At 39.3% G+C, this 12,343-nt stretch overlaps 1 protein-coding gene across 2 annotated transcripts in view; it reads right to left on the bottom strand.

Annotated features, from left to right (window-relative positions):
• sbno2 (strawberry notch homolog 2 (Drosophila)) overlaps positions 1-12,343 on the bottom strand; it is an 89,270-nt gene that overhangs the window by 53,322 nt on the left and 23,605 nt on the right. For both annotated transcript variants that reach the window (XM_015395296.1, XM_015395297.1), the window contains exon 3: positions 2,304-2,383. In XM_015395296.1, the coding sequence (XP_015250782.1) occupies positions 2,304-2,383 (80 nt within the window). The remainder of the gene's footprint in view (positions 1-2,303; positions 2,384-12,343) is intronic.

Raw genomic sequence — 12,343 nt, 5'->3', positions numbered from 1 at the left:
ACAATCATGATGACATTCTACAATTAAATTAATAAACTTTTGATGTACTTAAGGCTGTAAACACTTTAAGCAAACTGTTCCTTTATGTGACATCAAAAAAAAAAAAAAAAAAAAAAAAAAAGAGATCAGCCACATCCCAGTCAACCTCATTTACAATTTCCAGATGTCTGAAATGGTCAGATTCAGCTCTGCAAACAAAAATATGAAAATATATACAGCGTAGAGATGTTCAGCTACCAAGCTTTGTAGCACATGGACATATTCTGTGTCCCAGAGTTAAACATGTTTCTGTTTGACTGAAGCACAGAACAAAAGTAAGAGATCATAAAGCTGCTAGCTAAAGCAAAAACTAAGAAAAAGTTTAATTATCCACATTATTACATGAACATCCTTTGAATCTTTACATTCTGAATCATTTTTCAAAAATACGTTAAGAAAACCACTTAAGCTCTGCGTAGACTGGGCCTTATTAAAGTGATCTGCGGTCGCTTAAACTAAAAAAAAATATTCATCAAATGGTCGAAATTCTACCTCTTCTACAACAGGTAGAATTAGTTTTAACTAATGTAAGAACATTATACCAGATATATACATGCATTTATCTGGTTTTAACTATTGAGATTTTCTGAAAACTAAGTACCACCTGAGTCAGCCACAATCTGCCTAGAATTAAAAATGTAGAAATGTTATCACACTAATGGTAAATTGTGTTAGCATATGAACTGTCAATAATCTGAAAAAACTATGTGTTTTTGTTCACATAGAGTAAGCAGAAAATGTTTCTGTGGTTTGTAAAAGTCTGGTTCTGATTCCACAATAGACAGCCTGATGCTGCCTAGCATATTCTAATACTTTCTTACACTAAAGCAAAAATCCCAGCAAATCACTCGTCCTATTTCTGCCTAATCACAGCTTTGAAAGTAGAAATTAAGAGGTTGACTCATTCTGAAGTAGTCTATTTCCTTGTTTTTGTGTTTAATGATGCTTTGTAGAACCAGTATGCTCTGTGCATATGTGTGGGGGTTGCTGTAGGTAGACAATCTGAGCTAACATAGCACCTCTCATGCACATTTTCTCCTCAATGCTGTAAACATATCACTTCTCTTCATGTTCTCTATGAGAATCTACATTATACTTTTGCAGGAGTTTGCAAAGGTAATCCCTCAAAAGGCTGCATGAGCATCAAAAGGAAACCAAAATTCACGGGAATATGAAAACCAGAAGTAAAAACAATTACAGGTAGTCATACAAAAACTGCTGGTTTAAGTTCTCTGTCCTGTTTCTTAAAAAAAAAAACAGGCCTCAATGTTCCAGGAAATCTCTGCAAGCAGAAAAAAAAAGCCTGCAAACACAACAGTATTGAGCATGACACTAGTCTCTGGCTTTTTCAAAGGCCACCTTACTTAAATTATGCAAGACGAAATCTAAACACCTCAATTCTAAGGAAACATAATCAATCGCATCATTTCCCCACAGTGGGGCAATAGAGGCATTACTTATTCTTTCTTATATTGCTCTTAACCGCAGACCCTTCTTTGGCTTTCTTTCCTCTCTGTATATAGTAAGATAGAAAGTGAGATAAAGTACTCTACAATGAGCTTGATATCATAAAACTCCACTTTGAGTGAGCTTGAAAACCACACACTGCACCTTCACGTCACCAGATGTTTTGACTTTCAAAGAAATGAGATCGGGGTATCAAAACGAAACACAACTATGTGAAGAAACAATTCGTCATTGGGGAGAACAAAAAACCTAAATCATTTTGGATGTTTCTACACAGAAAACTTCAACCTGACATAAAGGATGGAGATATATGACAGATGATCTAGAATATGTTCTGTAAAACTGAGAGCTAAAGTGTTCTTCCTCAGTGCAAAGCAGCAGCGTTTCTCTACCTTCTGATAGGCTGCTGGCGCTGCTGCTGACTAGCAAGAAACACAAACATATTTCTGCAACCACCAACTATCACACAGCTCCTGTTTAAAAGGACACAAGCAGCTCTAACGTGCAGGAAGTCTAACGCTCCCCCAACCCAAATGTAGGCTGACGTCAAGCCGCCTACAGCAGGAAATGAGAGGTCTGAAAGATTAGACCATCCGGAGAGATGGTGTGGCGATTCCATTAGGTCACGCCAGGTGAAAGCATTTTTGAACACAGGGACGTTTACTTTCTGTTTCTAGGGGGTTTAATTTGCTGTGTTAAACATAATAAACATATATCAACTTTTATTTCACTTGCATTTTTTTTTTTTTATGTTTTTTTACAGTGTTTTGTGTAAACCGAAGTTATGATGAACTTACTGGTTTCCAGATTGCATAGGACAGTATCCAGGCTGATGAGGGAACGATCCCCAGGAACCAGAGGAGCCAAATATTGAACTCTGTAACACAAAGCATAAAGGTACGTGTAAAAAAAAAAACATCCCCATTTTAGACCATCAGAATCCATTCAGTTTTAACCTTCAAACATTTTTAATTTGAAAATGTTTGAAGGTTATTAAAACATTTTTAACTGATGAATAATTTGACTTTTCATGATTCAATGTAAGTCATTAAGCCCAGCATACTGAATCCAACAAACAGAAGCCGCCTTCCCTGATGAGGTTTCAATTCATTGTGAGGATGTTGGAGAAATGTCCTTGTAATTTCATCTCTCCTTTAATAAAGCGGATGTTAGGAACCTTAATGCAAGTGAAAGATTTAAGGGAATATTTCTTGTGTTTTTTTTAAACTTGTGTTTAATACAGTCTTTCTAGTTATGCAGAAGCCAGAAATGTAACATTTATGGCAAAGAAAAAAAAACATTGATAAAATATTTGAAAGGCTTGACAAATGAAATCACTTTAAGAGATAATTAAAAATGATGAGATTTGGTAAAGGGAAGGAAAACTTTTGGCCTCTTCTATGTAAAATTTCAAATATCTCCACCGGAGGTTCACTTCCTTTTTCTATAGTTTTAGATGACTGATATTTACCACAGGTCACATGAACCAGTCCTAAGATGTGTTATATATGTTTACAGTTATAGGTATTTATGGTATTTTTGGTATTTATTCTCTTGCAGGAAAGTAGAAGAGGAATGTTAGATCACCACAGAATTTGACATTATGATGCCCAGCAAACTTTTTGCAATTATACATAAAAACACCAACAAGGTTTCTATGAGGGGTTCCACAAGGCTTCAATCTGAGGCCTTTATTTAGAATGTGCCTGCTCCCCCTAGCCCAGCTCACAGAACATTACAGCTTCTCTCTATGTAATAAATCAGATGACACACAACTTGACATTTTCCTGTTACCAACAGACCACAGTCCCTTACAGTTACTAAATAAGTGAACATAATGGGACAAAACTTTGTCCACCCTAAGGAGGGGAAAGATGGAAGGACATGTTTTTGTTTCAGTAAAGGGAAACATAGAGTTAACTTATTCAAATAGACTCATTGAACCTAATAAAAAGCTGAGCAGAACAAACCTCAAACAACGATAAACTTAGAGTTAGTGTATATAATACTACCAGAATCTAGCTGCTGTTGAATGTTATAACAGAAATACTTTTTTGTGTTTTTGTTTCAGAGCAATCATATTAACACTGTGGTAATATGTAATTAATCAACATCATCATAACTTCATATAACTGACTAACTTTGCTTTTTCAGCCAGGTAAATGTATCATATTTGATGTCAGAGTTATTCTCTGATCTCTGAGGTCAATAGTCTGTTGATGTTGTTGTTTCCCACACGGCACTGAAACTTCATCTGCTGTTATTGTACAGCCTAGTTGGTAGCACCAACACTAGTGCACCCAACACACAGCTGGAGAGAACAGCTGTGTGTCACACTGTGCCCCCCACCACCAGTTTCTAAAAATAACTCGGTATATTAGCTCAGTGACACTCCGCATAAATGAGTTCCTCCTACAGAGCGGTTTGTTGCTTGAAACCAGGTGGGCATTTCTATAAAAATGGAGTTTTGTGCCGGTCGGGCCATCTGCTTTGTGTGCAGTGTTAGTAACTAAGTTAGTTTCTTTCTGAAAAAGATATCTAACTACCATATTTTCCTATAGAGCACACCTCACTATAAGCCGCACCCACAACATTTTTTTGAAAAAAACTGGAAACACATGTATAAATTGGACCAGGCTATAAGCAGCTGATATCTACTGAACTGTCTCCCACCAAACCTGTAGGGGGAGCTCTACATGTAGCCTGTTTTAGTGGATAATTTATAAAAAGTTCTGATGTTGAGAGGACCGGGCAACCAGCGGATCTCCGAGGCTTACCGCAGCTAGGGCTAATTTTGGCCAGTCTGCAGCAACCCTCTCTCAGCATAGCTGTGTATGCAGTACCGCTGGCTCTAATGGCGAGTTTTATTGTTTTATTTGGCAAAATGTTCATTTAATTTGTGTTTATCTGACTTTGTTAATTATTATTCCCCCAAATGAAAAAGGTAATACTTTATTATTATCTGTAGACTATTAATAACAGGAGGTAAAATGCAGCTCCAGACAAGCTGACGTCACGAGTACACTTCTGTTCCAATTGACCCATATTTATGCTGCATGCTCCCGTTCTCCCCGAGTCCACACTATCCTGTTACCACACTATTCTTAAGAACAGACTTGGCGAGGACAGGAGTCCCTACTCGCATTCTAGTGACTTGAGAAATGGCCTTTGACTTCCTTCTCTGGTGGTTAGAAAAAATCCACAGAAAAGCTGCACCTTCTCATAAGGCAGATACTTCAAAAGGTGGGAAAAAGTAGCGTCTTATAGTCCTGAAAATACGGTAATTGATTTTCCCATATTAGTAACAGCGTTACGTCACTTGCCTTACGACTCCATTCCATCAAAGCAAATTTTTATAAGCATGTTTCCTCTGCAGTGACAGGCTGAGACCTGAGATAGGCATATGTGATGCCAACCGGCTGAGAAGCTGTAATGTGGGCGGGTGTTTGTTTAGCCCGACTTGAATACAGAGCAGAGAAGATGGCACAGAGCCACTGATGCAATGACAGCTTTTCTTAAAATAAAGCTATCTCTAAGCTCTAAAGGTTTCTGTTCATTGTGTCTGGAATAAAAAATACTTTATAAAAGGTCTCTTAGAGGCAACTGCTATCTAAAGAAGCTCCTCACATCATCTCACTGACTAACAGCTTGCTGCACTTATAAACACGTTCTCTACTTTATATGTGTAATACTGATTTGTCTTCCATGAGTTATGCTTTTCCCCAAACAGAAGAGCTGGGATTATAAAGTTAAAAATATTATACAGTATAGTGTAACCAACCTCCATACCTATTCTATAGCAAGTTAAATGAAGTAAAAGTGCAAAAATATCAGTTCTAAAACATTTTATTGTTCAAATCACCATAATTATATTCCAACTCACTTATTCATCCACACACATTTTTAATCAAGGCTTTCAGATAAGAAGTACTATTAAAGTCTAAGGGAAGCCGCTGTTCCAATGGTTGCATTTCCGACTTCTCCCGAGTGGTGCCAGAATTTACATGAGTGAATAAAGTGAATGTGACTGGTCGATTATCAAGGGCGGGATTATTCTGGTGGAAGGTTTGCAAGCAAGATTGTGGCCGGTGTCTCGGAAGCATCTTGCTAACCAGTTAGCAACTTAGTGCTAGTAAGTTCCCAATGGGACATTGGGACCAAGTAGAACTTAGCAACGACACTGTCAAGGAACGCTATGGACAGCGGAAACATGTAGGGGGCAGGAGAGTTCTGTGTTTGAGGTCGTGGATGAGTCTCCTCCGTCATACATTTTTTATTTAGAGGAGGAGATGTTGTGGAAGAGGACGCCAGTGCGGCAAAAGCTTGGTTTGGTGTAGAAGGCTTCCAGCCGTACATGTTTGAGCCCTTGCCTCGCAAGGCTACCAGTTCTGTTAGCTCTACGCCTGCTGAAGATACAGAGGTCAATCTCCGTAAACACTGGTAAGTTACTAAATGGTAAAGTAAATTATTCTTATTCGTTATTTCAACCGTTGCGTATATAAGCTGCGACATATGAATCAAGAAGATATGAATGAAAACATTTGATTGACGGATGACCTTTGATATACGGTTAGTCAAATTTAGGTGTTCAGGCTAACTAACTGGCGTGAATAAAATAACGAAAAAAAAAAAAAACAACAACACAGATTTTAAGACAGGATTTTTTTTTAAATAGAAACTTTAATTTAAACTTAAGAATTTAGTAACTTTTGGGACAATATGGTCCGATAAAGAGTACATTTATATACATCTTTAAGCCAGTATGATTTCAAATGTAAATATGATTTCCCTACAACTTTAATTATGTAATTCATTAATTAATAATAAACATTCTATATTCCAAAACGGAACCTCCTGTGTTCAGAGCTCAAATAACAGGAAGAAGGAATTCTTCAACATAGATCATAAAAAGTAACTACATCGTTACTCTGACTAATAACTAGTTACTTTGAATGAGCTACTTTTTTAGAGAAGTAATTATAACTAGTTACTTTTTAAAGTAGTTCCTAACACTGCTCTTGGACAGCATGAAGAGGCATTGCAGATATCTCCATTTATAGTGTGCTTGCTTTTACCAAGACCTTCAACTAAACGCAGTAAAATGAACGCTGATGAACGCTCCTTCGGCTCAATCCAGCTCAATGCCTCCCAAAATCCTAAAGAAAATCAATAAGACCTGCGACACAGAATCACAACTTGCTAGCACAGGTAACATGGCTAACACGGAGCTAGCTGTTGAGCTGCCAGAGGTTAGTTGGACCGCCACACTCGATCCTGCTCTACGCCAAGTTATTGAAGAAATCACAGGGAACATTTAATCAGTTATCTCCCAGAAGGTAGATATTCTGACTGAAATGCTCAAGAGCCAAGCTATGGAGATAAAGGAGTTGGTCCAACACACAACAAATGCGGAGGACAGGACTGCAGCTCGAGAGGACAGCCTGGACCAGGCTACAGCACACATAAAAATGTTGGAAAAAGAAGTACTAACAATGGCTCAGCCAATTGATGAAATTTAAGATAGAGGCAAGAGAAAGATTATTCGGTGCTTGGTTTAAAAGAGGGCTTTGAGTCTGGTCCCGGAGCCCTAACTTTCTTCAAAAATTAGCTGCCTGAATTCCTACAAATCGAGACCAAGAGCGGCCGGATTAAGCTCAAAAGGGCACACTGCACATTCGCTCCACAGCCCGGACTGACACAGAGACCAAGATGGGTGCTGATCAGATTCCATAATTACCGGGATGAACAGCGGGTTCTCGAAGCTGCACGGCGAGCGGGGAGCGGAGACCAGCCCTTGATGTATCAGAACTCGAGGATCATGTTCTTCCAGGACTTTTCGGCAGACACGGCATGCAGGCGGAAAGGATTCGATGCGGTGAAGCGACCGGTTGCGGGAGGCAGGAATCCAGTACTCCCTCCTATACCCGGCCAGGTTGAGGATCATACGCGATGGAGAAGCAAAGATTTTTGCTTCGCCGGATAAGGTGATGGAGTTTATGGGCAACTTACGCTGAAATTACGCCAGCGGAGGTTTGCGTAGGGAAAGCGCTCTGGAACGGACTGTGTCGGGGGTTTTATCTCCAAATACCTTTTGATTCTTTTTGTTTTCCGTCTTCGCGTATAAGGTCAAGTGGTGACTTCTTTCAAACTTATCTGCTCAGTTGTGCATTCCTGAGTTTCTTTTTTGTGTAATGGTGCGTGGGAATGATAGATGTTGGACTCTTTCTTTTGTGTTTGTTTACCTGTGTGTGTCTTCATCAGGGAGGTGAAAAACACCTGCTTGGTTAAAAGAAAGGATGGCCCCCTGTGTGTTTAGGGGGAAAGCGTGCCTGGAAAACGCATTTTACCATTTTGTTTTGGTTCTAAATTGTTGGTGTTGGTCGGGTACTGTTCAGCTAAGCTCAGTGCAGTTCTTGTATGTAACCATTATTCGGGTGGCATTGCATTATGATTTTGGATCATAAATGATAAAAATATGTACATGGATTATTAAGGGAAGTCATTCATTAATTATAAAAAAAAAGATCCTCTTAGCCACTAAGAAGGAAGGCGTAGATATAGCGCTGCTGCAGGAGACACTTAAACTACTCCAAGCACTTAAAATTGCAACAATGTGGTTTTGAACAAGTTGCTCTTTCACTAGCAAAAGAGGAGTTGCAATTCTTATAAAAAAATCTGTGCCCTTCAAAGCCATGGAATGAATTAAATATGCATACGGGAGGTATTTACTTGTTAGAGCAATGATAAATGGGGAAGAATTTGCCATACTGAATGTTTATTTTTCACCAGGTCATCCTATTAATTTCCTAATGGAAATAATGGCAAAACTTGCAGGCCTCTCTCTTGAAAATCTGATGTAGGAGGTGATTTTAACTGTCTTAAAAATCCACTGATTGATAGGTTTCCCATTAGCCCCTTCCAATAAATCAAATCAGATTTTTTATATTTTTGAGGAGGTGGGATTTGTGGACACATGGAAAGTACTTTCACCCTGCTGAAAAGGATTTCTACTCTAACCCCCATAAATGTCACACCCGTATTGACTATTTTTTCCTCCCAAAAAATATTTTAGGACAAGTTGCTTCAGATAAAATAGGACACATTGTTATTTCTGACCATGCTGCAGTGTATTTAAATTTTACCCTTAAAAATGCTCAGGTTCAATAAAATCACTTGAGAATAAATCCTTTCATTTTAAAAGATGAAAAATTTGCTGAGTATTTTAGAACAGAATTCAAACAATTTCTTGCTATCAATTCTCCCTCTGCTAGCAGCCCCTCCTTGCTTTGGGACACCGCTAAGGCATTTAGTAGAGGATTAATAATATCCTATAGGAGCAGCAAAAAACTAAGAATTACAGAACGACAACATATCAGAAAGAAAGCTTAGATTCACGGAAGAAGAATATGTTAAAAAACCCTCACGGTCTAAGTTGGGGGAGCTCAGTGCTATCCGGTGTTCACTAAACACATTACTAACACAGAACGGTCAAATTTGCCAAACAATGACTGTTTGATTATGGGGACAAACCAAGCAGATATCTCTCCTAATTTAAAAAAACGCGGAAGACCTCCCAAACAATTGGTTTAATTTCCGACCAGAGGGGTTCATGCTCTAGCCTGACGTAGTCCTACTCAATTCTAGTCAGAATATGAGTCTGATACTGCTCCATAGAGCTGTGATTATGGGGCGTTTTGAACGAACCAGGGAAAAAAATGCCTCTGCACTCAATTGGATAGACCTACAACCAATAAGAACAACGGAGTGCGTGACGTATGTTAAGTGACGCATAGTTGTTGTCAACAAAAATCAAAGCGTGCAGTTGCACGCCTAGAATAAGAAGATGAGCCTTGATCGCGTTTCTCTGTTCCTCTTTAAAAATTAATTTCCTGTCGATATCTTCTAGAACAGAGCTAATAGCAGAATCTACTCACCTCAACTCTCCAGCGGCAGCCTGCGAATTGAGACGCAGCCATTGTTGTTGTCACCCAAGCGCGCTTTGGTCACATGGTTGATTACATTACTGTTGACCATCTGTCCATCAGCGTATAAAGCCCGCCCTGACAATTTGATTGGATCGCCAGAGGGTGGGCGATCATACTCGCGCTACTATGGAGCAATGCCAGACCGAACTTCCCGACCTCAATCCTTGTGGGCGGGACTAAGTTCGGAATGGCACCCAGGCTATTCATGCTCTACAGACCCAGAGAAAATTAATGCAGCTTTCTTTGAATTATACAAAAAAATTATATCAATCCTAGCAATGTGAAAACTCCCAATCTTTAATGGAAGCATTTTTCTCAAAGATGAAATTGCCCAATCTACCAGAGGGCAAAAAGAAAGACCTAAATGCAGAAATATCAGAGGCACAGGTTGAAAGAGCAATCACATCCCTCCAGGGAGGGAAAGCCCAGGGCCCGGACAGGCTTACTTCGGAATTCTATAAAACATCTAAGTATTTGCTGTTAAAGTCCTATTTATCTATGCTGAATGACTCATTTGATAACGGTGTCCTCCTCCCACCCCTTCAGGAAGCAAATATATCCGTAATTCCTAAGAAATCTAAAAACCTCCAGAAAACTGTGGTGCTTACAGACCTATTTCATTGCTTTGAAAATACTATCCAAAATCCTAGCAACATGCTTGGAAAACCTTCTACCCATTTTGATAGGCATAGACCCAACAGGTTTTATCAAGGGTCGTAATTCCTGTAACAATATCAGACGTCTTTTGAATGTGATTCAGCTATATCAACGGCGGGCAATGGATGGCCTTGTAGTCTCCTTAGATGCAGAGAAAGCGTTCAACCGTGTGGAGTGGCCTTACCTTTTCCATACCCTGCATCAATTTGGATTGGTCCCGAATTTTATTAGTTGGATTAAAGTCCTCTACAGTTGTCCTTTAGCAGCAGTTATTACAAATAGAGTTAGGTCTAGAAATTTTGAGCTGGAAAGGGGAAACAGGCAGGGCTGCCCCCTTTCGCCTCTTTTATTCCCTCTCGCAATCGAACCACTGGCTGAAGCAATTCTTAGTGACCCCACTGTATACGGTGTCAACACTGATCGGGGAACCCATAAAATTTCTCTATATGCCGATGTTCTGTTGTTTCTCTCCAGACGTACCACTTTAGTCGAAAAGGGTCAACGCAATTATTAATCAGTTTGGTTCATTTTCGTGATACAAAATAAACTTCTCCAAATCCGAGGCCATGCCCCTGGGTCGACAACTCTATACCCCTTGCTCCCCTTTTAAATGGTCCCCTGCAGGATTTAAATATCTCTGCATATTTGTTACGCCTAACTTCAATCAGATGTTTAAAGCTAACCTTGTCCCATTATTTGAAAAAAATTAAGCTAGACCTCGAACGCTGGAATTGTCTTCCCATATCTTGGTTGGGCAGAATTTCGCTTCTTAAGATGACCATTCTCCCACGCTTGTTATACCTTCTTAGGATGATTCCTATCTTGTTTACCCAGAGGTGGATCCAAAAATTGAAGAGTTTGTTTGAATCCTTTATTTGGGCCAAAAGAAGGCCATTAATTAAAATGTCAACACTATAGCTACCAAGGAACATGGGATCTTCCAGATCTAAAAAATCAGTTGAGTTCTCTTATATTATATGCACGGGAGTGGATATCTGGAAATCAACCCACAGTGTGGCTGGACATAGAAGCCTCATTATGCGACTGCCCTCTTAAAAGCCTGCTTTTTGTTAAAAATATGCATACGATAAATAAATGTTGTAATTATCAAATTACCATGAATACAGTCAAAGCTTGGAGGGCGGTTCGACATATCGAGGTAAGAATTGGGAAAACATCCCCAAACATCCCCTTTTTTCCAGAACCCTGACTTTCTTCCGGGTATGACAGATGCAGGTTTTTGGGAATGGGTGGCTAAGGGTATCTCTTCTCTGGGCTGTCTTTTTAAGGAGGGGATCCTTATGTTGTTTAATCAAGTTGTGGAAGCTTTTGGAGTAGGGAAAAATAACCTCTTCCGTGTCTTCCAGATAGGAGACTTTGTTAAAAAAGAAACAACTCTACTCGGGGACACTGAGGTTTAGGGCATTGAAAATTTGTTTTTTCGGTACTCGTTAAGTGTCACTCAGTATATGCTATAAAATATTAAAATGTCATAATTATTACTTACCAACTGGCCCAGGCCTGGGGAGGAGAGCTGAATATCGAGATTACCGATGAAATGTGGAGCAGTATTTGGAACTCGGCCAGAAAAATTACTATCTGTAATCGCTCCTGGGCATTGCAACTTAAATTACTACAAAGAGCTCACTTGGCCCCAAACCGGGTGTCTAAGTTTAAACCTGGGTCCTCTTTACTGTGCCCTAAGTGCAAAATACATGAAGGCGGCCTCACACACTGACTGTGGTTATGCCCCAAGATCCAGTCATACTGGAAGTCTATTCTGATTGAGACTAGTAAAATCATCAAAACCAACATTGATCTTGATCTAGTGTCTTTTCTCCTTGGTTTACCAAATAAACATATCCAAAATCAACACAAGAGTAAGTTGTATAATGTCTTGACTTTCTGTGCAAGAAAGAATATCTTGTTACATTGGCTCTCTAATAAATCTCCCAGTATTTTTGCATGTAAGAAGCTTGTTTTGGAACATATCCCTCTTGACTTCCTAACGTGCCTCGTCCACTCTAAGACTGACATTTTTGGACGCATATGGAAGCCCTTTTTGGATTATGCTGAAGGACAGGTGTCTACTATTCTGTATTGGGCATTCATAAATGTTTAGATGTGGACTAGGGTTGTCACGATACTAAACTTTTCAACTCGATACCGATACTAAGGAAAATATTCGATACTCG

This window comes from Cyprinodon variegatus, unplaced genomic scaffold, assembly GCF_000732505.1.
Source record: "Cyprinodon variegatus isolate N-32 unplaced genomic scaffold, C_variegatus-1.0 Scaffold735, whole genome shotgun sequence".
NCBI lineage: Eukaryota > Metazoa > Chordata > Actinopteri > Cyprinodontiformes > Cyprinodontidae > Cyprinodon > Cyprinodon variegatus.
The sequence above is the reverse complement of the archived record's forward strand: the minus strand, read 5'-3'. Positions and strand labels throughout refer to the sequence as shown.